General features: G+C 47.6%; 1 protein-coding gene across 1 annotated transcript in view; it reads left to right on the top strand.

The window, feature by feature from the left end:
* USP32 (ubiquitin specific peptidase 32) overlaps positions 1 to 27,651 on the top strand; it is a gene marked incomplete at its 5' end in the record, with an annotated part of 78,086 nt that overhangs the window by 31,789 nt on the left and 18,646 nt on the right. The window contains 11 exons of the mRNA XM_015822878.1: positions 4,009 to 4,163; positions 7,051 to 7,132; positions 7,816 to 7,890; positions 10,659 to 10,797; positions 12,933 to 13,038; positions 14,723 to 14,896; positions 15,618 to 15,792; positions 18,836 to 18,987; positions 21,439 to 21,553; positions 22,804 to 23,006; positions 24,811 to 24,995. Coding sequence (XP_015678364.1) covers positions 4,009 to 4,163; positions 7,051 to 7,132; positions 7,816 to 7,890; positions 10,659 to 10,797; positions 12,933 to 13,038; positions 14,723 to 14,896; positions 15,618 to 15,792; positions 18,836 to 18,987; positions 21,439 to 21,553; positions 22,804 to 23,006; positions 24,811 to 24,995 — 1,561 coding nt within the window. The remainder of the gene's footprint in view (positions 1 to 4,008; positions 4,164 to 7,050; positions 7,133 to 7,815; positions 7,891 to 10,658; positions 10,798 to 12,932; positions 13,039 to 14,722; positions 14,897 to 15,617; positions 15,793 to 18,835; positions 18,988 to 21,438; positions 21,554 to 22,803; positions 23,007 to 24,810; positions 24,996 to 27,651) is intronic.

Below are 27,651 nucleotides of genomic sequence, written 5' to 3'. Positions count from 1 at the left end.
CCGTGGGCCTAGATAACGGGTGAATTCCTGCAATCAAAATGATATTAGCCGGGAAAGCTAGGTCTTTGGAAGAAAAAGCAGGATGTTGTGTTGACCTTTAATAAGAGTTTGCTTAAACGCTCATTCTAAACCTTCAACTTTGGGTGTCTGTGTATGTATGTGTGTGTGTGTGTTTTAATGCTTCTGCCACCTGTAAAAAGAGGGGGGGCTTAGGAAAGCCCCCCTCCTCCCCCAATTGGTTAAAATCAGCGGCTCATGGCTTAATCTGAATATAACCAAATCCAGCCAGCTTACCTATCGAAAACCTTATTGAATATTTTGTGGTCAGAGCTGCTTTGCCTTCCAACACATCAAACTCCTCCTCCTTCCCCCCCCCCAATTTGGAAGAGAGGATTTTCATAATACACCAGCATCTGAACGTGATTTGGCGTTTGTCCGCTCGGCACTAATGGCGAAATCAACCACGAATCGTGAGCCTGCCTTCCGCCCCAACATGCTTTCTTGCTGTAATCTTATTCTTAATCTCTCGCTTTTTGACTGCGGCGGGGGGGGGGAATGGCTTTGTATTATATACAGAGAGAGGGTGCTTTGCTTGATGGTGAAGATGGGGGAGAAACACCACGGGGTGAAAGGGAAGAGGTGCTTGCTGCCTTACAAAAAAATTGAAAATTCAAATTTTGCTGTTTTTCATTAACCTGCATGCAAATATGTCGGGAGGTCTGGCCTTGTGTGGATCAAGCTAGAGGCTTAAGTTAATTGTTATTGGTTCTTGCAAGAGCAGGTGTGTTCCCCCCCCCACACACACACACCAAATACGGCCTCCTTATGCATTGACCCAGATTGGAGAAGAACTCACTAAGACAGAATGCTTCCGTAAACTTATTTTTGTACTTATTTATCTCCCGCCTTTATTATTTTTTACAAATGAATCGAGGTGGAGGACATACCCAGCACACGAGGGGGGACAGGATAGCAGTCTTCCAATATCTCAGGGGCTGCCCCAAAGAAGAGGGAGTCAAGCTATTCTCCAAAGCGCCTGAAGGCAGGACAAGAAGCAACGGATGGAAACTGATCAAGGAGAGAAGCAACCTAGAACTAAGGAGAAACTTCCTGACAGTGAGAACAATTGACCAGTGGAACAACCTGCCTCCAGAAGCGGTGAATGCTCCAACACTGGAAATTTATAAGAAGAGACTGGACAGCCGTTTGTCCGAAATGGTATAGGGTTTCCTGCCTGAGCAGGGGGTTGGATTCAATGACCTCCAAGGTCCCTTCCAACTTTATTATTATTATTACTTTCTTTCTCCTATTTTCCTCACAACAACCCTGTGAGAGAGATTGACCTATCCAAAGTCTGGCTTTCCTGGCTAAAGCAGAATTTGAATTCATGGTCTCCTGTTTAAATGACAGGTGGCTTCTAGATTTATGACTTATGACCACTTTTCACACGTAAGACCGTTGTAGCATCCCCATGATCACGCGATCGAAACTCAGATGCTTGGCAGCTGACTCATATTTATGACGGTCGCAGTGTCCCGGGGTCATGTGATCCCCTTTTGCAACCTTCTGACAAGCAAAGACGGGAAGCCAGATTCACTTAATAACTGTGTGACTGACTTAACACCTGCAGTGATTCACTTAACAACCGTGGCAAGAAAAGTCGTAAAATGGGGCAAAACTCATTTAACAACTGTCTCACTTAGCAACAGAAATGTTGGGCTCAATTGCGGTCGTAAGTCAAGGAGTACTATAGTCCTACTGACTACTAAAACAATTAGTAGTTTTTTATTATTATTATAGCTAGGCACAGTACAAAAAAACCAATATCAAGAAATACACATTGCCACCTGAGTTAAGATCACAACTAAAATATGGAGCCTCAATAACCCTAATAGGCTGTAAACCTCTCTCCCCCCCCCCAAAAAAAAATAGTAATTAAGCCTTATCTCTAAATAACAAAATCTGCAGGAAGAATTACTGTTTTGTGCTCTGATCTCTGTTTTTATAAAGCAGATAGGATGTAATAATTCCTGCTAGAGTGTCTGAGATGCCTAGCGTTTCAAAATGTTACTTTTAATTAAGGGAAAACTTTATAAAACCTTATAAGACCACATCTGGAATACTGCCTCCAGTTTCGGTCACCACACTACAAAAAAAGATGTTGAGACTTTGGAAAAAGTGCAGAGAAGAGCAACTAAGACTAAAGGCCCGAAGACTAAAACATATGAAGAACTGTTGCAGGATTTGAGTATGGCCAGTCTAGAGAAAAGTAGGGCTAGAGATGACATAATAGCAATCAATAGTCCAGTATTTGAGGGGATGCCACAAAGAAGAGGGGGGTCAACTTATTTTTCAAAGCATCAGAAGGCAGGACTAGAAACTATGGATGGAAACCAATCAAGTAGAGAAGCAACCTGGAATTAAGGAGAATTTTCCTGACAGAACAATTAACCACTGGAACTACCTGCCTTCAGGAGTTGCTCAAGCAGGAGACAGGCGTTGGATATACTTGCCTCCTTGTGTTATTTGTAAAAATGATAAAGCTGGGGTACATATACATGAAATGAAATGAAACTATTGTTTCTGGATGGCAATAGGTTTTTTTTCCCCTGACCTGTGCTACAGGTAGTCCTGTATGACCACAATTGAGCCCAAAAGTTCTGTTGCTAAGTGAGACCTTTGTTAAGTGAGTTTTTCCCCATTTTATGACTTTTCGTGCCACAGTTGTTAAGTAAATCACTACCCTTGTTAAATTAGCAACACGGTTGTTCAGAGAATGTGGCTTCCCCCATTGACTTTGCTTATAAGAAGGTTACAGAATGGGATCACGTGGACCCAGGGTATTTCCTAACCATCCTAACTATGACTCAGTTGCCAAGTGTCTGAATTTGGATCACATGACCATGGGGACGCTGCAACGGTTGTAAATGTGAAAAATGGTCATGTCACTTTTTTCAGTGCCATAGTAACTTCGAACGGTCATTAAATGAAGTGTTGAAAGTCAAGGACAACCGGTATTTCATCATGGTGGCCAATATCTGAAAGGGTTTCCTTCTGTGGACAACCCACCTGGAGGGGGCCAGCTTGGGGACCCCTAAACAGGAATAAGATACCTGAAGGCAGGAGAAGAAGCAACGGATGGAAACTAATCAAGGAGAGAAGCAACCTGGAACTAAGGAGAAACTTCCTGACTGTTAGAACAATTAACCAGTGGAACAACCTGCCTCCAGAAGCTGTGAATGCTCCAACACTGGAAGTTTTTAAGAAGAGACTGGACAGCCACTTGCCTGAAATAGCATAGAGTCTCCTGTTTGAGCAGGGGGCAGGACTAGAAGACCTCCAAGGTCTCTTCCAGCTCTATTCTGCTCTAAAATCCTCAGGCTGCTGCAAGACGTTGTTCAGGAAAGGGCAGCCATCAGGAGAAGGCAGATTGACACAGGAAGAGGTGCAATTTGTCCTCTTTGGCTGCTCCAGTTTCATGAAAAGGCTCCTGAGAGGATCAACCCAGGTTGGGGAAGAACCGGAAGGGAACCAACCCAACCCTTTTTACACCTGCCGCCTCGATACCTGGAAATGATCCCATTTTTTTGCCACCTGCATTTGTTCTTCCCGGACCAAAGAGGTATCAGCTCAATATTTTCACTTAGCCCATTTTTCCTCTATTGAGATTTTTAGCCATTCTGTCTCTGTGTTTTCTGCCCGCTTTTGCTTCGGGCTCTTAATTTAGCAAGAGGGGTCAGCCGAACAACACCTAAAAAGAGCAGCAAGTCCAGACCGACCCAAGAACATTGATTTGCACACTCTTGCGCGGGGTTCCGCAAACCCGGCGGCTTTAAGGCTCGTGGACTTCGACTCCCAGAATTCCTCAGCCAGCATCGCGATGCTGGCTGAGGAATTCTGGGAGTCGAAGTCCACGAGCCTTAAAGTCGCCGAGTTTGCAAGAGCCCGACCGTACCTGGCCCCTTCCTTCGGCTCTTAACATCTGTTTCTCTCTGCTTGCGAACTTAGGGAACGTCCCTTCTCCCAGCGCGCCTTTGAAGAGGGTCTTGGCCTACACCGGCTGCTTTAGCCGCACCCAAACCGTCAAGGAGATCCACGAATACCTGTCGCAGCGGCTGAGGATGAAAGAGGAGGATATGCGCCTGTGGCTGTACAACAGCGAGGTAAGGGCAGAATCGGGGAGGGTCCCCCGTGGAGAAGAAACCGGTGGGCTCTCAGCCCATGCGTGGTGACCGGAAGTTAAAATGCCTGGTCTGAGTGGTGGGGTCCAAGACCCATTTTGGTATGAATGGCATTGGACGGTTGGGGTCCCAAATTAGTAGTTCCTCCTTTGAGTACAGCTTGATTCAGAGAGATGCTGAGTCAGCCTCCTAGGCATGCTGGGATCTGCAGAGCCAGCCTACAGATAGTCCTTGACTTAACGAGCATTTGTGTAGCGACCTTTTGAAGTCACGACAGTGTTAAACAAATGAATTGTGACTGGTCCTCCTACTTAGGACTTGCTGCTTCCCTGTGGTCATGTGTGATCAGAATTTGGGTGCTTGGCAACGGACGTCTATTTACGCGGGTCACCTTGTCCTAGGGCAGGGGTAGGCAACCTTGGCTCTTTTATGACTGGTGGACTTCAACTCCCAGAATTCCTGAGCCGGCATGGCTCAGCATGGAAACCTCTCCCTTTCCCCTCAGCATGGCTGGCTCAGGAATTCTGGGAGTTGAAGTCCACGAGTCATAAAAGAGCCAAGGTTGCCTACCCTTGTCCTAGGGGGTCCTTTGATCGCAATTTTCAACCTTCCCAGTCAGCTTTCAATCCGCAGTCAAAGGAAGGATACCAGTGTAAGGACTCAGACTCTAGAAAGAGTGCAGAGAAGAGCAACAAAGATGATCAGGGGACTGGAGGCTAAAACATACAAGGAACGGTTGCTGGAATTGGGTATGTCTAGTTTAACGAAGAGAAGGATGAGGGGGGACATGATAGCAGTGTTCCAATATCTCAGGGGCTGCCCCAAAGAAGAGGGAGTCAAGCTATTTTCCAAAGCGCCTGGAGGCAGGACAAGAAGCAACGGATGGAAACTGATCAAGGAGAGAAGCAACCTAGAACTAAGGAGAAACTTCCTGACAGTGAGAACAATTAACCAGTGGAACAACCTGCCTCCAGAATCTGTGAATGTTCCAACATTGGAAGTTTTGAAGAAGAGACTGGACAGCCATTTGTCCGAGATGGTATAGGGTTTCCTGCCTGAGCAGGGGGTTGGACTAGATGACCTCCCAGGTCCCTTCCAACTTGATGATGATGATGATGATGATGATGTCCAGATCACCTGCCTCCCACCTGCCTCTCCCTCCGCACTCGGATTTACCTGTGCTGTGTTAAGGGGCTGGCAGGCTGCAGCCGCTGTCAGACATTGTCGGCCCCTGTGCGCTCACCGTTGTTTCTTGTCTCGCCTTCTGGTGCTTTGGTCTTCTCAAACCAGGGTAGTAAGTTGTGAAAGTAACTCCACTTCTGGCTCCACTTAAAAAAATAAATATAAAAAATAAAATAAAAGCCATAGGTAAACATCAAAGGAGCATCTAGATCAGGTGCCCCTCCTCCTCCTCCTCCTCCTCCTCCTCCTCCTCCTTCTTCTTCTTCTTCTTCTTCTTCTTCTTCTTCTTCTTCTTCTTCTTCTTCAACTAACCACCCAAGAAAGCAGTACTCTTGAAACAGGCATTGTCTCAAAAGGATACTTTTATTAGGGGGTCAGTAACAGTGGAGAAGTCAAGGCCGAGATCTGGGGAAAAGCCCACTTGAACAATATAATTAAACTAGCGATATTCCTCCTCCCACCAAAGTCATAATGTCCGTTTGAAATCCAGCCAATCCACAGGTGGTCTGAAGAGTGGGTAACTGGCACAGCTGGCGGGCATCTCAAGGTCTTCTCCAATTTCCTTTCTTTCTAACCGTCTCCCTGATAAGGGAGACACATTCCTTTCTCAAAGGGACGGAGGCAGCAAGAGAGAGTAGAAAGCGAAGGTTACCCCAAGGTAATGCAAAGCTCCCCCCCCCCCAGCAGAACGGCAGGTTGAGTATATATGCAAGGTAAAGAATAAGGGTTTTGGGGACCTGACAGCCCAGGTTTGTTTAACAACAGCAGGATTCACTTAACGACTGCAGTGATCTGCTTAAGAAATGCGGCCCAAAAAAGGTTAGAAATTGGAACTTGTCTAATTTACCAACAGAAATTTCGAACTTCATTGTGGCCGTGTAAGCTGTTGGGTTAGGGTTAGGGAACAGGTAGTCCTTGACTTACGACCACACGATAGGTGGTTCCAATGGTTGCATTGTCCTAGGGCAGGGGTAGGCAACCTTGGCTCTTTTATGACTCGTGGACTTCAACTCCCAGAATTCCTGAGCCAGCCACGCTGAGGAGAAATGGAGAGGTTTCCAAGCTGAGCCATGCCGGCTCAGGAATTCTGGGAGTTGAAGTCCACGAGTCATAAAAGAGCTAAGGTTGCCTACCCCTGTCCTAGGGTCATCTGATCACAATTTGTACCCTTCCCAGCCAGCTTCCAACACGCAAAGTGAATGTTGGAAACTGGATTTGTTTAACAACCCCATTATACGCTTAAGAACTTTGCTTAAGGACCGTGGCAAAAAAAAGATTGTAAAATGGAGCTCACCCCACTTGACCAACTCACTGACCGATAGAAGTTCCAGTCCCACTTGCGGTCATAAGTTGAGGACCATCTGTACCTGTTGGTCATCAGATTAGGAAGAACCTAGCAATAACATTTAGGCTTATATACTGCCCCATAGCTCTTTACAGCCCTCTCTGGGTGGTTTACAGTGTATTTGCCTCTTGCCCCCAACAGTCTGGATCCTCATTTTTACCGACCTCGGAAACAGGGAAGGCTGAGTCAACCTTGAGCCGGTCAGGATCGAACTCCTGGCTGTAGGCAGAGTTTGCCTGCACTTTAACTGCGCCACCAGAATATGTCAAGCTGTATGGAAATACTTATATTGGCTGTGCGTTAAGACAGTGTAACTGAGGATTAGCACTTTTTTCTCCACAGAACTACCTTACTCTTCTTGATGATGAGGATCACACGTTGGAATACCTGAATATTCAAGATGAACAGCATTTAATTATAGAAGGTATAAGATAACCGTGACTTTATCCTAATATTCGTGGCTGGCTGGGGAATTCTGGGAATGGAAGTCCACACACATCTTCAGGTTGCCCAGGTTGAGAAATACTGCTTTAACTACTCAAATCACTGCAAAGCTGAGGGCAGTTTAGAGTGAGGTTCTGCCTGGAACAAGCGAAGGAAAAGAAAGATCAAACTGACTTTGCTACAATTCCCAAACGTTCTTATTCCTAATCACGCGTTCTTAAAAAGTTTAATTTGAGCCTTAGAGGAGAGGCTCGGTTAATTAACTTCAGAATTCTTCTTTTCCCCTCTTGTTACTTTGGCCCATTCATTTATCACTGGAAGTTCATATTGCATTTTTAATGCGATAACCTTTCCAGAGAGCTGGGGGCCAAAATCCGATGCACAATACCTGAAAACAGAGTTTTCGTTCAGAAATTTCTCACCTACAAACATCTGAGGATTTCTTTCCGGGCTGAGAACTGAATCATTTTGTTGGGATCCTTGGTGGCAGCAGCCCCAGTGGACAGCTCTCTGACTTCAAACCACATTGTGGTTTTCGTAAATATAAGGACCCTTCTGTCTTTGTAAAGAGGCTGGCCTTTCAGTCTCATGTTATTGGACTCAGCGGCCTTCTAAATGCAATGGATTTGGTGCCAGCTAAGCTTTGATCTTTGCTTTTTGCAGTTCGCAATAAAGACATGAGCTGGCCCGAAGAGATGTCATTTATAGCAAACAGCAGTAAAATTGATAGGCATAAAGGTAAGTGCTTCTTTCTTACTCTCTGACCTTCCAGAAGTCAATTATTGGTCGACACATGAATAGAATGAGCTGTTGGGAGTTCCAAGCAGATAGATCAGACATGTCAAACACAAGGCCCGGGGGCCAGATGCGGCCCACGAAGTGGTTTCATGTGGCCCGCAAAGCCATCCTGGAAACAGTGAGGGAACGGCCCCCTCTGCCTTGGCCCTGGCCCAGGCCGGCCGGGAGCCAATGTACAATTTTGTGGTGGCCATCTATGCTGAAACGCATTCAGTCTTAGCTCCACAAGGCCATCCAGAAACAGCGAGAAACAGCCCCTGCCGCGTCGGCCCCGCCCCCTGGGTGCATGCTGGGGAGGGGTCCCCCTTTGTGAGGAATGAAGAAATGGACCATGCCTTGGCACTTGCCCCGGTCCCACCCCCTTCTGCCAGAGACCCTCAGATCTGTCCCACTCCTGCCCAGGCCCCCACAGGCACCCTTGACGTGAACGATGTAGAGCTGGCCATGCCCACCCAGTAGGCCACACCCACTCCATTCACGCCCACCCAGTAGGCCACACCCCCTGGCCACACCCACCCAGTCCCCCAAGGGCAACCGCAATGCTGATGCGGCCCTCAATGAAATTGAGTTTGACACCCCTGGGATAGATCCTGCTAGTAAGTTGGTAAATCCAAGCTAGTAGATCCTGTCCAGTTCTGGTCACCACGATACAGAAACGATGTTGAGACTCTTGAATACAGAGAAGAGCAACAAAGATGATTAGGGATCTGAAGGCTCAAACAATGAACAGTTGAATGGGTATGTCTAGTTTAATGAAAAGAAGGACTAGGGGTAACAAGAGAGCAGTCCTCCAATATTTGAGAGACTATCACTAAGAAGGAGGTCAACCTATTCTCCAAAGCAGCTGAGGGCAGGACAAGAAGCAATGGAAGGAAACTATCAAGGAGAGGACTAACTAACTAATTAAGGAGAAATTTCCCGACAGTGAGAACAATTAACCAGTGGAACAACCTGCCTCCAGAAGCGGTGAATGCTCCAACACTGGAAGTTTTTAAGAAGAGACTGGACAGCCATTTGTCTGAAATGGTATAGGGCAGTGATGGCGAACCTTTTAGAGACCGAGTGCCCAAACTGCAATCCAAAACCCACTTATGTATCGCCGGGTGCCAGGTGGGTGTCCCTCCCCATAAGCAACATCAAGGTGGCCATGCCCACCCCGGCCATGCCCAATCTGCCATGACTACTGCAGCCACACCCATCCAGTGGCCACGGCCACCCAGTCTGCCAAGCCCACTGTAGCTGCACCCGCTGAGTGGGTCACACCCACCCGGCACCCGGCGATACATAAGTGGGTTTTGGGTTGCAGTTTGGGCACTCGGTCTCTGAAAGGTTCGCCATCACTGCAGTAGACATTCCCACATTAGGGGATCAGGACAATGGAGGTAAATCTGTCCCCTTCTTCTCCTTTTTTCCTCTGTATGTATCTATTGCACAACTTAACATTATTTGTATGTCAGTTAAATATTTTTTTGCCCTCTATCTCTCCATGCCATTTACTCTGGGCAGCCTACATTAATAAAAAGGAAGAAAATGAAAGGAATGTAAACAGAACAGAGGTAAAATAATAGAACAGTAAAAGAAACAATGGAAAAGATACACAATGAGGATATATACTTGGTTTCCCTGAAAACAAGACCCAGTCTTATATATATATAAGTGCACGCACAAGAGGTGAACGCACGGAGTCCGACAGTGTCTGGCATCAGCTGCAGCCTGCCAGCCCCTTACACAGCACAGGTAAATCCGAGTGCGGAGGGAGAGGCGGGTTGGAGGTAGGCGATCTGGACATCATCATCATCATCATCAAGTTGGAAGGGACCTTGGAGGTCATTTAGTCCAACCCCCTGCTCAGGCAGGAAACCCTACACCATTTCGGACAAATGGCTGTCCAGTTTCTTCTTAAAAACTTCCAGTGTTGGAGCATTCACCGCTTCTGGAGGCAGGTTGTTCCACTGGTTAATTGTTCTCACTGTCAGGAAATTTCTCCTTAGTTCTAGGTTGCTTCTCTGCTTGATTAGTTTCCATCCGTTGCTTCTTGTCCTGCCTTCAGGCGCTTTGGAGAATAGCTTGACTCCCTCTTCTTTGGGGCAGCCCCTGAGATATTGGAACACTGCACAGCCGCCTGCCAAAAAATGGAAATAAATGCTCGCTGCCTCCTGTGCTGGCCATGTCCACCCCCTCCAGGCTTATTTGGGGGGTAGGGCTTATATTAATAGCATCCTAAAAAAAATCAGGCTAGGGCTTATTTTCTGGGTGGGTGTTATTTTCGGGGAGATACGGTATCAATATGATAACCAAAATGATGGACAGGTGGGGAGATGGAATCTGCCAATAATCCAGAAACCGCTGCCAGCATGGATAATAGTGTTTATTATCATTATTTAATGACTAGCTGTACCCGGCCACGCGTTGCTGTGGCTCAGTCTGGCGTGTGTTGCTTTTACATCCAACAGATGGCGCTGTTTTTCAAAAAAAGCATGTTTTTACCTGTCACAGGTGTGACATCTATATAATATATAATAGTAGGTATATAAAAACACGTGCGTATTCGAATGCAACATTGTGTCAAAATTTCAAAGCAATCGGTGAAGAGCTTTCGGAGATTTAAGATTTTGAACAAACGAACATTTACATTTTTATTTATATAGATTTATAATTATTCATCGTTAACGTCCTGCTGATTTCCATCATTTCTTCCATCCTTCCAGTTCCCACCGAAAAAGGGGCCACAGGCTTGAGCAACTTGGGCAACACCTGCTTCATGAATTCGAGCATCCAGTGCGTCAGTAACACTCAACCTCTCACCCAGTATTTCATCTCCGGCCGACACCTGTATGAGCTGAACAGGTAGTTCTCACCCGTGACTCAAGGAGGAATTGAAATATGAACAGGAGCGGTTGTGATGTCGTATGTGTGTGTGTGTGCGTGCGTGGTTAAACGTAGTCCTGGACTTAACAACTGTAATGGAGCCTGCCCATTACAGTCGTAAGTTGTGATGGCTGTAAAGCGGATCATCGTGTGACCGATGTGATTTTAATGACCCTGTTTTTGCGGTGGTCATTAAATGAATCACCGTGGTTATTAACTGAAGCTGTGTCATTGTGGGACGTTTGTGCCAAAAAATGGAAATAAATGCCAGTTTTCAGCAGAAACGTCGTACATCGGGGTCACATCACCGTGGGACGCTGTTAATGTCCATAAATGCAGGCTGGTTGCCAAGTGCCCAACATGCTGTAACATGACCATGGGGGGGTGGGAGAGCTGTCAAAACCAGGTCCTAAGTACCTTTTGGAGGGATCTGTCATAACTTCAAACAGTTGGTCATACGTTGAGGACTGCCTATATCAGTGATGGCGAACCTTTTAGAGACCGAGTGCCCAAACTGCAACCCAAAACCCACTTATGCATCGTCGGGTGCTGGGTGGGCATGGCCCATTGGGTGGGCGTGGCTGCAGTGGTAATGGCAGACTGGGTGGGACTAAAAAGTTCAATCAATCAATTCCAACTTTGCAAGATCTTTTTTTTTCCCTGCAAGAAGTTGAAATTGACTGATTGATCAAACCTAAAGCGAAAAGGTTTTATAAAACCCAGCTGAAGGTCTAGGACTGGGGCGATGGCACGCGTGCCCACAGAGAGGGCTCTGAGTGCCGCCTCTGGCACCCGTGCCACAGGTTCGCCACCACTAGCCTATATTGTAAAGTGATCCAGATAGAGAACAAATACACTAGAAATAAAAAGGGCTGCCTTTGTTTGTTGCTGACTTCCTGGTTCTGACAACAACATTGTTGCTTGCCTAGTTTTTCTGCACTTTAGGAAGAACTGCAGGGTTCCCCCCTGCCTAAGATGCTGGCAAATCACTCAAATGAAACAAAATCTTATCCCTGCATGTAGACATCTAGCCTATATAAAGAAGAGGAGGTTCAGTATAGCTCTTGTCCTGTCTATATTGAGGGAGCAATTTAGTGGTGCCCTCTGTCATCTGAGGTTACATATAGACCAGGGGTGTCAAACTCAATTTCATTGAGGGCTGCATCAGCATTGCAGTTGCCCTCGGGGGGGAGGGTGTGGCCTAGTGGGTGGGCGTGGATGGAGTGGGTGTGGCCTACTGGGTGGGTGTGGCCAGTTCTACATCGTTCGCGTCAAGGGTGTCTGTGGGGGCCTGGGCAGAAGTGGGACAGATCGGAGGGTCTCTGGCAGAAGGGGGTGGGACCGGGGCAAGCGCCAAGGCATGGTCCATTTCTTCATTCCTCACAAAGGGTGACACCTCCCCAGCATGCACCCAGGGGGCGGGGCCGACGCGGCAGGGGCTGGTTCCTCGCTGTTTCTAGACGGCCTTGTGGAGCTAAGACTGAATGCGTTTCAGCATAGATGGCCACCACAAAATTGTACATTGGCTCAAGGGTGGCCTGGGCCAGGGCCGTTCCCTCACTGTTTCCAGGATGGCTTCGTGGGCCACATGAAACCACTTCACGTGCCGCATCTGGCCCCCGGGCCTTGTGTTTGACATGTCTGATATAGACCGTCCTTACTTTACGACCATTTAATGACCGTTCAAAATTACAGCAGCATTGAAAAAAGTAAGTACCGGTAGCTCTTGCACTTATGACTCTCTCAGGATCCTCACAGTCATCTGGTCAGTAATGTGGGTGCTTAGCAACCACGTGTGTTCCTGATGAGTTGCACCATCCCGGGGTCACGTGATCCCCATCTCTCACCTTCCTAGCGGTCTTCCATCAAGCAGAGTCAATGGAGAAGCTGGATTTGCTTCGACAACCGTGATGATCTGCTTAAGGACATGGGGGAAAAAGTGGTTTCCAGCCCTGGTGTGACTCGCTTAACAGCCACGTTGTTTAGCAATGGCAGTTCTAGTTCCCATTGGGTTTGTAAGAAGAGATCTACCTGTTTTTCAAAATCCCACCAATTCCTTCCTAGGTAATCCCAAAAAAGATAATTGACGGAACGAATTTTGTTCTAAATTCCAGGACAAATCCAATAGGAATGAAGGGGCATATGGCTAAGTGCTATGGGGATTTGATTCAAGAACTGTGGAGTGGAACCCAAAAGAACATCGCTCCTCTCAAGTTGAGGGTAAGCCCCCACAACCTTTCTTACTTCCTTTGCAGCTTCATTATGAAATGGGGAATTTTAGAAAAAAAAAATCATGTATTTCCTGACATATACAGACCTGGAAAGTGAGTCACCCTACAGTGGAACAATTTCAAAAGTCCCATTTCCTGGGAGGCGTATGGGACAAACTTTCCTAGATAATACTATTGTCAAGGTTCCGACTAATGAAACACTTCAAAGAACTTCCAGGCATTTTATCCTAAAAAGTCTCTTATTTATGTGACAAAATGTCGGCACAGGCATGATGAAAGGCAATGCTAAAATCTGAAATCCCCACCCACCGAGCAGTTATTTGTTGGCATTTCCACTCCCTATTTTGCTGTCATGATTTACGTTCCCCAATTAGTGTGAAGGGAAAAGGTTCCCTTCCTTTCCCTTTCCCGGGCTTTTCCCTCCTCCCTCTTTCTCCTCTGCATTAACTCTAAAAATACCAGACAGTTCTGCATATTTTGTCAAAGCAAGAATTTAAAATATTAGCAGCGTTGACAACTATATTCATTTCCCTTCATTCGAGGAGCAGGGAAGAATAATTAGCACCCAGGTGGAATCTGGACTACAAAGTCTATCTCCCTTAGTAGGTGGGGGAGCACACAGACATGGTAACTGCTTCCTTGAACTCATTCCACCGGTTGTGTCATAGCGTTCACATACGGTGCTATTAAATGCTTTTAAATGTGACCGATTGAATAAGCCGAAGGGTTGGCAGTTCGAGACCCAGACAACGTGTGACAGGGTGAGCTCCGCGTTCTTGCCCCAGCTCCTGCTAAGCTAGCAATTCAAAAGCACGCAAATGTGAGTAGATCAATATCCTGTTTCCCTGAAAGTAAGGCCTACCCCCAAAAATAAGCCCTAGCTTGATTTTTGGGGGTGGGCCTAATATAAGCCCCACCCCAAAACTAAGCCCTAGTTTGGGGGTGAGGCACACCCTTAAAAATCAAGGTGGGGTGGGGGTGTGGATCTGCCTCACACGCCCTGCACCCACTTACCTGGCAGCCAGGCCTCTCCTCACCGGCCCACTTCTTCTGAGGCGTCTTCTGCAGCCAGGCCTGCGTTTCTCAGTCAGGCCTGCATTTCTGGAAAGGCCACTGCAGCCGAGAACTGAGCTTGAATCCATAGCTCGGTACTCGGCTGCAGAGGCCTTCCGAAAAGGCCTGACTGCAAAATGCAGGCCGGAATGCAGCTGCAGAATGAAGCTGTTCCTTCGGCTGCAGAAGAAGTGGACCAGCTGGGCAGGGCTGTCGGTGCAGGAGGTGAATAAAAAAGACACCCCCCCCCAAAAAAATAAGACTTGATCTTATTTTCGGGAAAACATGGGTAGGTACCACTTTGATGGGAAGGTCACAGCACTCCGTGCACCTTTGGTGTACAGCCATGCCAGCCACATAACCATGGGAGTGTCTTCAGACAATGCTGGCTCCCTTGGCTGTGAATCAGTGATGAGGACCGTCCCCTAGAATCGGACCGTCCCCTTTACCTTTGAATAAGCCCCATTTGGCTGATTTCACCCATAATGTTAAGCCATGACTTACCCAAGAATAGTGCCTTGGATTTGCATGCACCGTCAGCATTGTCTAACTAACTCGGCCGATGTGTGAACTTCCTCACTGTTCTTAACACCCACTGGGTCCACTTTGCTTTGTTACAGTGGACTATAGCTAAATACGCCCCGAGATTTAATGGCTTCCAACAACAAGACTCTCAGGAGCTCTTAGCTTTTCTCCTGGATGGGCTCCATGAGGACCTGAACCGAGTTCATGATAAGCCGTATGTGGAACTGAAGGACAGTGATGGCCGGCCGGATTGGGAGGTAGCGGCAGAAGTGAGTGACCTGGGGCCAATACGTGGCTCTCTCTGACATCTAATGCAGGTTTTGTTTTCCTACCATGTTGTGGTTTCTCAGGAAGCATCCATTCTCTCAAAGAACGAAAGCCCCAGTCTGTCGTGGTTAACCATTAGCTAGCTGTCACTTGAGACAACAAGCTCCATCGTACCCAGTAGCACTAGCAGTAGCACTTAGACTTATATACCGCTTCACTGAGCTTTACAGCCCTCTCTAAGCGGTTTACAGAGTCAGCAAATGCCTCCCCCCCAACCATCTGGGTCCTCATTTTACCAACCTAGGAAGGATGGAAGGCTGAGTCAACGGGGAGCCCCGTTAGGATCAGACTCCTGGCTGTGGGCAGAGTTAGCTTGCAGTACTGCATTCTAACCACTGCGCCACCACGGTTGCCAAAGTTGCAGGATTCCCTGCAGATAATGATAGTCCAGAGGAAGATCCCTTAAACTTGCAGGGGTCTTCAAACTTGGCCTTTTGATGACTTGTGGACTTCAACTCCCAGAATTCCTCAGCTAGTGTGCATTGTATGTTTTAGCCTCCAGTCCCCTGATCATCTTTGTTGCTCTTCTCTGCACTCTTTCTAGAGTCTCAACATCTTTTTCTACATCGTGGTGACCAAAACTGGATGCAGTATTCCAAGTGTGGCCTTACCAAAGCCTTGTAAAGTGGTATTAACATCGATTTCCTTTTCATTTCATTTCAGGCCTGGGAGAACCACTTGAGAAGGAACCGCTCAATTGTGGTTGACCTCTTTCATGGGCAGCTGAGGTCCCAGGTGAAGTGTAAGACCTGTGGGCACATCAGTGTTCGTTTTGACCCTTTCAATTTTTTATCGCTGCCTCTTCCGATGGACAGTTACATGCATATAGAAATAATAGGTGAGTGAGGAATCTTGAGTCTCTCTCCTTGGTGTGGTTGTTGGGGAAAAAATGGACTCCATTTTGGTTGTTAGGTTGTTGAGCATCTCTTTCCAGCTGGGATCTTCCAAATACGTTGGACTTTATTTATTTTTATTCACAAGTAGTCCTCGACTTACATCCATTCATTCAGTGATCATTGGAAGTTACAACGGCACTGAAAAAAAGTGACTTACGATTGTTTTTCACACTTAACAACTGTTGCAGCATCCCCATGATCATGTGATCAAAATTCAGACGCTGGGCAAACTGGCGTGTATTTATGACGGTTTGCAGTGTCCCGGGGTCACGTGATCATATTTGTGACTTTCCCAGCCAGCTTCCAACAAGCGAGTTTCGCTTAACGACCATTGCAGCATCCCCCATGGCCACATGATCAGAATTCAGACACTTGGCCACGGGTTCATATTTATGACGGCTGCAGTGTCCCGGGATCGTGTGATCCCGTTTTGCGCTCTTTTGACAAGTAACGTCCATGGGAAAGCCAGGTTGACTTAACAACTGCGTTACTGACTTAACAACTCAGTGATTCATTTACTAAGAGCTGTGGCCAAAAAAGTCATAAAATGGGACCAAAATCACAACAACTGTCTTACATAGCAGTGTAAATTCTGGATTCAGTTATGGTTGTAAGTTGAGGACTATCCAATCAAATCAACCTTTATTGTCAAAGTACAACATGTGTACAATGAGATTGGCTGAGACTCCCTTCATGCACCCTCCCCCAACACAACTCACAGTGACAACAAACACACAATCTCATTGCACCATGTGAACTTATTGCACAACGCGCCGGCCCCGCAAGTCTATCATACGTGGAGTTATTTCTCATTCAGGAGTCTGACAGCCCACGGGTAGAAACTGTTCTTCAGCCTGTTGGTACGGCTGGCTATGCTTCCACATCTCCTACCCGATGGGACGAGAGTAAAGAAGTGCTGACCAAGATGTGATTCGTCCCTGAGGATTTTCCTCACTCTTCTAAGGCAGCGGGCCCTAGGGATGTTGTCTAGTGCAGGGCTTTTCAATCTTTTCACCCATTGTACCACTTTTAGGATATGGCAACATCCGAGTACCACCAGTCGCCTAGCAAGGTGTCAAAAACTTGACCAAAAAGAAAAAGGAAAAAAGTGATAAAGTACAGGTAGTCCTCGACTTACAACAGTTCGCTTAGTGACTCTTTGAAGTTACAATGGCACTGAAAAAGGTGCCCCCCAAGCCACAGCCGAGCAAGACACCTGCCTGCCCACCCGGTGGCGCTCTTCCTCCTGTCCGAGGTTTTCATTGTTGCGAGCATTTCTGTTGAGGATTGGCAGCGGGGGTGGGGTGGGGGGGGTACTTGGTTTTTATTCCCCCCCCCCCCCGTCTGCTGGGTGGTTGCAGCAGGTTTTGGTCACTTCACATGACCCTGGGACACTGTGACCGTCATAAATATGAATGTAAATCACAAGACCCTGGAGATGCTGCAACATTCCAGCTGATGGGTGCTTCTTCTGGGCTCAGCAGAAGCACCAGGATCAGTGCCGAGCTCCAGCTGGAGCCTGGCACTGATCCTGGCGCTTCCGCTGAGCCCTGACAGCCCCGAAGAAGCGCCGATCAGCTGGAAAGCGGCACTGATCCTGGCGCTTCCGCTGAGCCCTGACAGCCCTGCAGCTCCAGCCGTCTCTCGCTCAGGCTTGTGCGGTGCTGCCGTCACTTCAGCTCATTCCCCTCCCCCGCTACCACTTTTCTAGGATGGTCGCATACCACCTGCCAGGTGCCAATGTACCACAGGTGGTACCCGTACCATTGGTTGAAAAGCCCTGGTCTAGTGGTATCAGGGGACAACCCACGATGTTTTGTGTTGTGCTCACCACCCTCTGTGGTGTCTTTCTATCCGCGGCTGTCAAGCCAGCATACCACACCGTAATGCAATGTGAGAGGACGCTTTCTATAGTGGACCGGTAAAAGAAGGTCCTCAGTCGTTGTTCCACTTTGTTCTTTCGCAAAACTATCTGTAGTTTTGAAAGGTACTGAAAAAGTTAAAACACCTGGAACCCTCTTCGTTCCATTACATCAGCCCGTCCCATCCCTTCAGGCAAAGAAGGCATGTTGCAGACCCTGTCAGTTTAGGAATTCCGACTGGGGGCGGGGATCTAGGAAGAGATCCTTCTCTGCCATTGTCCCTTCCCTGCACAATCCTCGCCCCCCAGAGATGAGATGGGATGCCAGTCCCTTGGCCTTCCAGAAACGGGTGAAAGCATGGCGTCTCCGCGGCCTTGCACGTGGAGCCCAGAGAAACACAGAGCCCTGGGCTGTTTAGCACCTTAAAAGCCCTCCTTTTTTGCCTTTCAATTAATTTTTAACATTGTCTTGAATCGCCTTGCCTCTTTTTAAAATCTTAACTTTTGTATACTGTGTCAACGCTGCTAACATCGGATGTTCTTGCTTTGACAACATACGGAGATGCAGCCTTTTTCTTTCTTATGCTTTACTCTTAGAATTAGATGATACTGGGGGGGAGTAGGAGGAGGAATGTGATGGGAGTTAGTTAGACATAACAATATTATAATAGTGTGTGAACTCGGGGCTTTTGGAATAAGAGATGATAAGAAATGGCGGGTTGGAGAACTGGAAGGAAAGCCTACATTTCAAACTAATTGGAGAATGTGATTTATGACTGCTAACTAGAGGAGGGAATTGTGTTTGATACTATGTGCTAAGAGGAGGAGAATTCAGATTTTGGCTTCGACCATGTACGTGCCGATGCTATGCTTCTTCAATAAAGATTCTTTAAGGTAAACAATGCCTCGAAGTTCATCTGTCGGAATCATGATGTACCGTTTTTATGTTTTAATTTTTTATGGTAGGCTGCCCAGAGTCTCTCTCTGTTGAGGGGAGATGGGCGGTTCCAAAAATGTGATAAATAAAAACTAAATAAATAAAGTGAAAAGTTTCTAAAAATACACACTTTCTCTCTTTTGTCTCTCTCCCATTCATTTTCCCTTTTTTTCTTTTCTTCTTCAAGTAACTAAACTAGATGGCACGACTCCTGTCCGATACGGACTCAGGCTGAATATGGACGAGAAATACTCTGACTTGAAGAAACACCTGAGTGAACTGTGTGCCCTGAAGCCCGATCAGATCCTGCTTGCAGAAGTACACAGCTCGAACATAAAGGTAATGATGCCTCTGCAACTGAATGCAAAAATTGACCACCCTTGGAGAAATGTATGTTTCAGTGAAACCCTAAGGAGGCAGAAGAGACACAACTGCTGTATAAAGAGATGGGGAACTGAATGTAATTGTCTCCTACAAAAGAGAAAAGCTTGGAACCTTCCTCCTTCTAATTTTTTCCACAACAACAACAAGCCTGTGAGGTGGGTTGATCTGAGAAAGAGAGCGACTGGCCCAAAGTCACCCAGCCGGCTTTCATGTCAAAAGCGGGACTAGAACTCACTGTCTCCTGGTGATTTGGCCCAGAGTCACCCAGACACATTTCATGCCTAAGGTGGGACTAGAACTCCCTGTCTCCTGGTGATTGGCTCCAAGTCACCTAGCCGGCTTTCATGTCTAAAGCAGAACTAGAACTCACTGTCTCGTGGTGATTGGCTTCAAGTCACATAGCTGGTTTTCATGTCAAAAGCGGGACTAGAAATCACTGTCTCCTGGTGATTGGCCCAAAGTCACCCAGACACATTTCATGCCTAAGGTGGGACTAGAATTCACCAACTCCTGGTGAGTGGCTTCAAGTCACATAGCCACTTTCATATCTAAAGCAGAACTAGAACTCACAGTCTCCTGGTGATTGGTCTGTCACCTAGCCGGCTTTCATGTCTAAACCGAGACTAGAACTCACTGTCTCTTGGTGATTGGCTCCAAGTCACCTAACCGACTTTCATGTCTAAAGCAGAACTAGAACTCACAGTCTCTTGGTGATTAGCTCCAAGTCACCTAGCTGGTTTTCATGTCTAAAGCGAGACTAGAACTTACTGTCTCCTGGTGATTGCCCCAGAATCACCCAGACAGATTTCATGCCTAAGGTGGGACTAGAATTCACCAGCTCCTGGTGATTGGCTCCAAGTTATCCAGCCGGCTTTCATATCTAAAGCAGAACTAGAACTCACAGTCTCCTGGTGATTGGCTCCAAGTCACCTAGCCAGCTTTTATGTCTAAAGCGGGACTAGAACTCCCTATCTCCTGGTGATTGGCCCAGAGTCACCCAGACACATTTCATCTCTAAAGTGGGACTAGAACTCATTGTCTCCTGGTGATCGGCTCCAAGTCACCTAGCCGGCTTTCATATCTAAAGCAGAATTAGAACTCACAGTCTCCTGGTGATTGGCCCAAGTCACCTAGCCGGCTTTCATGTCTAAAGTGGGACTAGAACTCACTGTCTCCTGTTGTTTGGCCCAGAGTCATCCAGACAGATTTCATGCCTAAGGTGGGACTAGAACACCCCAGCTTCTGGTGATTGGCTCCAAGCCACCTAGCCAGCTTTCATGTGTAAAGCAGGACTAGAACTCACCGTCTCCTGCTTTCCAGCTTGGTGCCTTAACGTATAGACCCTAACGAGAGGCTTTTACCGTCCTGCAGTTTACAGGAGATCCAGAGAGTAAAGCTTGAGTTTTTATAGAGAGACGTTTGGCCCAGAGTCACCCTGACATATTTCATGCCTAAGGTGGGACTAGAACTCACTGTCTCCTGGTGATTGGCTCCAAGTCACCTAGCCGCTTTCATATCTAAAGCAGAACTAGAACTCACAGTCTCCTGGTGATTGGTCCATCACCTAGCCAGCTTTCATGTCTAAAGCGGGACTAGAACTCACTGTCTCTTGGTGATTGGCTCCAAGTCACCTAACCGACTTTCATGTCTAAAGCATAACTAGAACTCACAGTCTCCTGGTGATTGGCCCAGAATCACCAGACAGATTTCATGCCTAAGATGGGACTAGAACTCACTGTCTCCTGGTGATTGGCTCCAAGTCATCTAGCCGGCTTTCATGTCAAAAGCGGGACTAGAACTCCCTGTCTCCTGGTGATTGGCCCAGAGTCACCCAGACACATTTCATGCCTAAGGTGGGACTAGAACTCCCTGTCTCCTGGTGATTGGCTCCAAGTCACCTAGCCAGCTTTCATGTGTAAAGCAGGACTAGAACTCACCGCCTCCTGCTTTCCAGCTTGGTGCCTTAACGTAGAGACCCTAACGAGAGGCTTTCATCGTCCTGCAGTTTACAGGAGATCCAGAGAATAAAGCTTGAGTTTTTATAGAGAGATGTTTGCCTCGATGTGCCCAGCCTATCCTTTAGATCCGACGGGCCGCGTCAAAAGACGAGCCCTATCCTGGGAGCTCATTATACAATCTATCGAGACAACAGATGTGGCTGAGTCAGATCTTCTCCCCTCTCCTTTGTAATTCTCTCGCCAGCTGCTTCCGTGCTTTTGGAAACAGCTTTCCTGTCTCCCCTGGGTTTCCCAAAAACTTTGGAGCAGCGTTCTCCGTTGCTGTCGGGTCGAGGCACAGAATGCCTCAGCTTCCTCTAGTCTACCAGCTCTCTGAAGTGTCGTCTTAATTATTAATTGCTCCCGGCTTTAATCTCTTCCGTTGTTGCTGCTGTCGTTTCTCCCGCAGAACTTTCCGCAAGACAACCAAAAAGTCCGGCATTCGACGACAGCTTCTTTGTGCGCGTTCGAGGTGCCAATCCCTGGCTCCCCCACTTCGGCTTCTTCAAGTCCTTTGCAAACAGGTAGGAAGAAATGCCTCGATTCCACACACACACACACCCCGGCCCAGTTGGGAGTTTTGTCAGACAAGCTGGCAGTGCTGCTGTTGCTTAGCGTTGGGAGCGAAAGTGAGCGCTCTTAACTTTCACTCCCAACTGAATGAAGGGCTTAATGTGGAGTAAAATGCAGGAATGATGGGAACTGATGGACAAAAAAGTTCCCACGCGAAGCTGTCCTCTTCGTGTTTCTCTCAACCGCTGGCCCTGCCATAGAAAACCAACTTCTCTTTCCCCATCTCCTCCTCCTCCTCCTCCTCCTTTTTTCCATCTTTCTCTCCATCTCCTTCTCCTCTCCTTCTTCTTCTCCTCTTCTCCTTCTCCTCTTTCTTCTTCTCCCTTTCCCCTTCCTCCCCCTCCTCTCCCTCCACCTCCATTTTAGCCCTCTCGGGACTGGCACAGTCAGGATACAATTTGTAAAGGAGGAACATTCAACCAATACTTGTTGCAGAATCCAGCTGTTCTTATGACAGAATGTAGAGAACTAACTTAGTTTTTCTCACATATTGTTTTATTCTGTGCTGGAGAAGCCCGGCATAGAATAAGACAATATGTGAGCAAGACTAAATAGTTTGTTCTCTTTTTACAGTCTAGTTAGTAAAGAAAACAGGTCTCCTTATTGAAGGCGCTAGAGATTTTACCCAGCTAGTGATCAAAAATGATCCTTAAGCGAAGAGCTTAAGCAGAGAAGAGCAATAAAGAGCAGAGAAGAGCAACAGAGATGATTAGGTGGCTGGAGGCTAAATATATATAAGGAACGGTTGCTGGAATTGGGTATGTCTAGTTTAATGAAGAGAAGGACGAGGGGGGATATGATAGCAGTCTTCCAATATCTCAGGGGCTGCCCCAAAGAAGAGGGAGTCAAGCTATTCTCCAAAGCGCCTGAAGGCAGGACAAGAAGCAACGGATGGAAACTAATCAAGGAGAGAAGCAACCTAGAACTAAGGAGAAACTTCCTGACAGAACAATTAACCAGTGGAACAACCTGCCTCCAGAAGTGGTGAATGCACCAACACTGGAAGTTTTTAAGAAGAGACTGGACAGCCATTTGTCTGAAATGGTATAGGGTCTCCTGCCTGAGCAGGGGGTTGGACTAGATGACCTCCAAGGCCCCTTCCAACTCTATTGTTCTACTGTATTCTGTTCTATTCGGTGTGTAAAATTAGCTTCCTACCAGGACCTATTTCGACAACAGCCTCTTTGTGCTTGAGTTTTAGATTTTTACCGTGGACAGTCGACTAACGGGATGATCAACTGTCTGATGAACGGTGACCTTCCGCGATCAACCTTGATCCCAAACGGAATGCCGAACACAGTGGTGCCCTGCAGGGTGGAGAACGGTGTGATGATGAACGGCCATGTGACCTCGCCTTCGGACAGCCCCTTCATAGGCTACATCATTGCCGTCCACAGGAAAATGGTTAGTGCGGAACAAGCATTGCCCAAATCAATAAGATGCTTTGTCCCTTTCAGATGAAGTAGCTACAGCTTCAGAGGACCACCAGCCATTGGGAAAGTACATCTGGGGTTCAGACATAATCTGTACCATGCTGGGAACATTTGCTTGTCGATCTGTGGGGTGGGCTTCAAAAAGATCCCTCTGTTGGATAGTCACCCCCTGTCACTAAAACAGGGGTCCCCAGGCCTCAGCCCATTGCCTGTTTGGAACCGGGCCGCACAAGCAGCAGGCCAGCACACACACACACACACACACACAGCTTGATTTGAATGAGCAGTGGGCTGGTGTGTATGCACGTGCATGAGCAGCGGGTCAGTGCTCGCGTGTGCTGGTTCCCCTCACTCCCTCCCTGCTGGGCCGCCAAGCCGTAAAGATTGGGGACCGCTGCACTAAAGGAATTAACCAGTGACCCTTGGTTGGGATCACAGTTTGGCTGAGTGACTTTGTCCAAAGCTGTTGAGATTTCCAGACCTCTTGGGCAAAAAAAAAAACCTGAGGCACGGATCCAGTAGCCTTGTGGTTTATTTATTTATTTATTGTTTTTTTCTTCTTCGTTAAATGTATTAACTGCCCATCTTACCACTAGATTTGTTTAGAGCAAGGTTATTTTTGTATTCTGAGAAAGGATGCTGTTGTAACAAGAAGCTATTTCCTCAATCTAACCTGCATCTCCAGAGTGCTGAAAGGGTGCCCGTGAGGTTGGGGATAGGGCAGTGATGGCGAACCTTTTAGAGACTGAGTGCCCAAACTGCAACCCAAAACCCACTTATGCATCGTCAGGTGCTGGGTGGGTGTAGCCCATTGGGTGGGTGTGGCCCATTGGGTGGGCGTGGCCCATTGGGTGGGTGTGGCCCATTGGGTGGGCGTGGCCCATTGGGTGGGTGTGGCTGCGGTGGTAACGGCAGACTGGGTGGGACTAAAAAGTTCAATCAATCAATTCCAACTTTGCAAGATCTTTTTTTTCCCCGCGAGAAGTTGAAATTGACTGATTGATTGAACCTTTTTTTTTTTTTTTGCACACAGTGGTGGAGGCCTAAAGCGAAAAGGTTTTATAAAACCCAGCTGAAGGCCTAGGACTGGGGTGACGGCGCGCATGCCCACATAGAGGGCTCTGAGTGCCGCCCCTGGCACCCGTGCCATAGGTTCGCCACCACTGGGATAGGGGTTATTCTTGGGAGGGTGAGGTGGGGGACACAAGGAGAAGCATGGACTGACTGAAGACAGATTTTTTTTTACCCAAACCCCCACGGAGGGATTTTGGAAATCTCCACCGCATTGCATCTTTTTCTACCGTGAAAAGTGTTGTGGGTTGATGGAGTTAAAAGCATCCTTGCAGGATGCAAGCTGTTCCAATAAAGCTGATTTTTTTGCAATTGACGGATGGAGATTTTTTTTGTCAGTGCCGATGGTGTCCGAGGGGTGCTTCCGTTGTTTCGAAATGACACCCCAAGCCGCGTATCGCTATTGGTACTTATCTTTGTTTTCATTTGCCACAGCCGTTCTGTATCTATTTGTAGATTTTTTGTTTTGTGATTTTTTTTTTTAATCATTAAAAACTTTGAATTTATAAAAGGCATAAAAATATTAAGCAAAGAGAGGGTGTTAATTACACTGGAGCCATTGTACTATTTTGCTGTTATGTTTCTAGACACCATTTGAGAGACAGTCCATCCATGTTTTTACAAACGTCTAGGAGTCGTTCCTAACTTTCAAAATACATGTGCTTTTTTTAAAAAAAAAAAAAAAACTTGCCCATTGAATGCAGATGCGGGCCGAAATGTACTTCCTCTCGTCTCAAAAGAACCGGCCGAGCCTGTTTGGGATGCCTCTGATTGTTCCCTGCACAGTTCACACAAGGAAGAAAGACTTGTATGACGCTGTCTGGATTCAAGTGTCTCGGCTTGCAAGCCCCCTCCCTCCCCAGGAAGCAAGTAACCATGCTCAGGATTGGTAAGTCCAGTGCTGGAATGAGGAACTGCTGAGCCACTAATACAGTGGTTCTCAACCTTTTTAATGCCGCGACCCCAACCGGTTGTAAGTCGAGGACTAAACTGGTCATAAGTCGAGGACTAAACCGGTCGTAAGTCGAGGACTACCCAACCGGTCGTAAGTCGAGGACTATCCCTGCCCGGGAACGCCGCGCATGCGTGGTTCCGCCCCCTGCGCCGGCCGAGGCGTAGCTGGTAAGCGGCAGAGACGGAGCAGGCCGACCACCAGCTGGCCCAGCCCAAGGGAGGTAAGGCACCCGCCGGAAAAGGGGGAAAAAAATGGCGGACAAAAAAAATGGCGGACAGCCTTGCTTGGTGACCCCCATGAAATGGTCGATCGACCCCAAATGGGGTCCCGACCCACAGGTTGAGAACCACTGCACTAATAGGACTGATAGAAGAGAGAATATTTGTAGCTCACGGTTGGGGTCCTTGGTGTTTGCTCTCTGAGCCTGGTTGTTTTCTTGCAGACGTTTCATTACCCAACTAGGTCACATCATCAGTGCAAGAAAGGAGAAGCACTGAGTTAAGCACTGATGATGTGACTTAGCAGGGTAATGAAATGTCTGCAAGACAGCAACCGAGTTCATAGAGCACCAAGGGCTCACTACACTAACAGGCCTGCAGGGCGGCAATTTTGAACATCTCAGAGAAGTAAGCCAAGCTGCATAAGTGACAAGAAGAGCCCATACGGCTTATTGGAGTACAGTGGTGCCTTGGTACTCAACTGCTTTGCAACTCATCGAATTTGGTACTCGACGGATTTTGACCCAAAATTTCATCCCGGTACTCATGCTAGAATTTGTTGGTGTCAGCTGCCCATTATTCCTTATGGGAAAAATTTGTTTGGTACTTGTCATTTTTGGTGTTCATCCCACCTCCCGCAACCAATTAAGATGAGAACCGAGGTACCACCGTGTTGGCCTTCAGCTGACAAATCCACATTCTCAGTCTTGAAGCTCGCTAGATCAGGAGCCCCCAACCCCCAGTCCATGGGCACGGCATGTCAGCAACCGGGCCGCACAAACAAGTGAAGCCCCATCCACAGGATGAAGGCAGCACACGAAACCACACCACTTCCGATCCACGGAAAAACCTCTCTCCACAGAACCGGTCCCTGATGCCCCAATGTTTGGGGGCCGCTGCACTAGATGACTGGTTAGACCAGTGATGGTGAACCTTTTAGATACCAAGTGCCCCAAAACCGCCCCGCCCTGTGGCTCTGCCCCCTGCCTCACCCGCAGGGCCACCTACCGCCTTCACGGCCCGTCACAGATCGCCCAGGCGGCCCTGCAGCACCATGGCGGCCAAGCCCTCTGCCCGCACCCCGCAGCATCATCTGCACGCGACAGGGTACGTGGGCGGAGTTTTGTCCCTGCTGCCCGTCTGCCATGTCCTTGGCTGCGCTGCTCTGTGCGGGCCATGCCCGGGGGCTACTCTCCTCCGGGGGTGGCTTCTGGTGAGGAGGGGGCCGTGGGGAAAGGCGGGGCTGGAGCGATGGTGTGCGTGCCCACAGAGAGGGCTCTGAGTGCCGCCTCTGGCACGCATGCCATAGGTTCACCACCACTGGGTTAGACATTTTCAATCTTTATTTAATATGAGAAACTAATTAAGGAGAGAAGCAACCTAGAACTAAGGAGAAATTTCCTGACAGTGAGAACAATTAACCAGTGGAACAACCTGCCTCCAGAAGCGGTGAATGCTCCAACACTGGAAGTTTTTAAGAAGAGACTGGACAGCCATTTGTCTGAAATGGTATAGGGCAGGGGTAGGCAACTTTGGCCCTTTTATGACTCGTGGACTTCAACTCCCAGAATTCCTGAGCCAACATGGGGGGAACTATGGCCCCTTCATGACTCGTGGACTTCAACTGCCAGAATTCCTGAGCCAGCCTGGCTCAGCATGGAAACCTCTCCCTTTCTCCTCAGCATGGCTGGCTCAGGAATTCTGGGAGTTGAAGTCCACGAGTCATAAAAGAGCCACGGTTGCCTACCCCTGGTATAGGGTTTCCTGCCTGAGCAGGGGGTTGGACTAGATGACCTCCAAGGTCCCTTCCAACTCTTATTGTTGTTGTTGTTGTTGTTGTTGTTGTTGTTATTATTATTATTATTATTATTATTATTATTATTATTATTATTAAGATCTCTGAGTGGGTGAGAGAGAAAGTACCTTATGACAGGGGTCCCCAACCTCCAGTCCACGGACCAGTACCGGGCCGCGACATGCCAGCACCAGTACGCACAAAAAAGCAAAGCCCTATCCATGAGATGCAGGCAGCACACAAAACCACGCACCCTCCAGTTCGTGGAAAAAACTCTCTCCACGGAACTGGTCCCTGGTGCCCAAAAGGTTGGGGACCTCTGACTTATGATGCTCGGCAAATATCTCTGTTATACTTCAATAAGGCCTTTTAACTCAGAAAGTCACAAATGAGAAAAGAGTGAATCATATATAATTAAATACTTCAGGTAATACAGGATAAAATTTAACATGCCGTATGCAGATAGTCCTCAATTTACAACCACAATAGGGGCCAGGATTTCCATTGCTAAGCAAGGTGTCATCTGTTAAGTGAATCACACCTGACCTTTTTTCCCACAGTTGTTAAGCGAACCACT

This window comes from Protobothrops mucrosquamatus, unplaced genomic scaffold (genome assembly GCF_001527695.2).
Source record: "Protobothrops mucrosquamatus isolate PMUCROS unplaced genomic scaffold, P.Mucros_1.0 scaffold1714, whole genome shotgun sequence".
NCBI classification, from domain to species: Eukaryota; Metazoa; Chordata; class Lepidosauria; order Squamata; family Viperidae; genus Protobothrops; species Protobothrops mucrosquamatus.
Note: the sequence above shows the minus strand (reverse complement) of the source record. Positions and strands in the feature narration are given on the sequence as shown.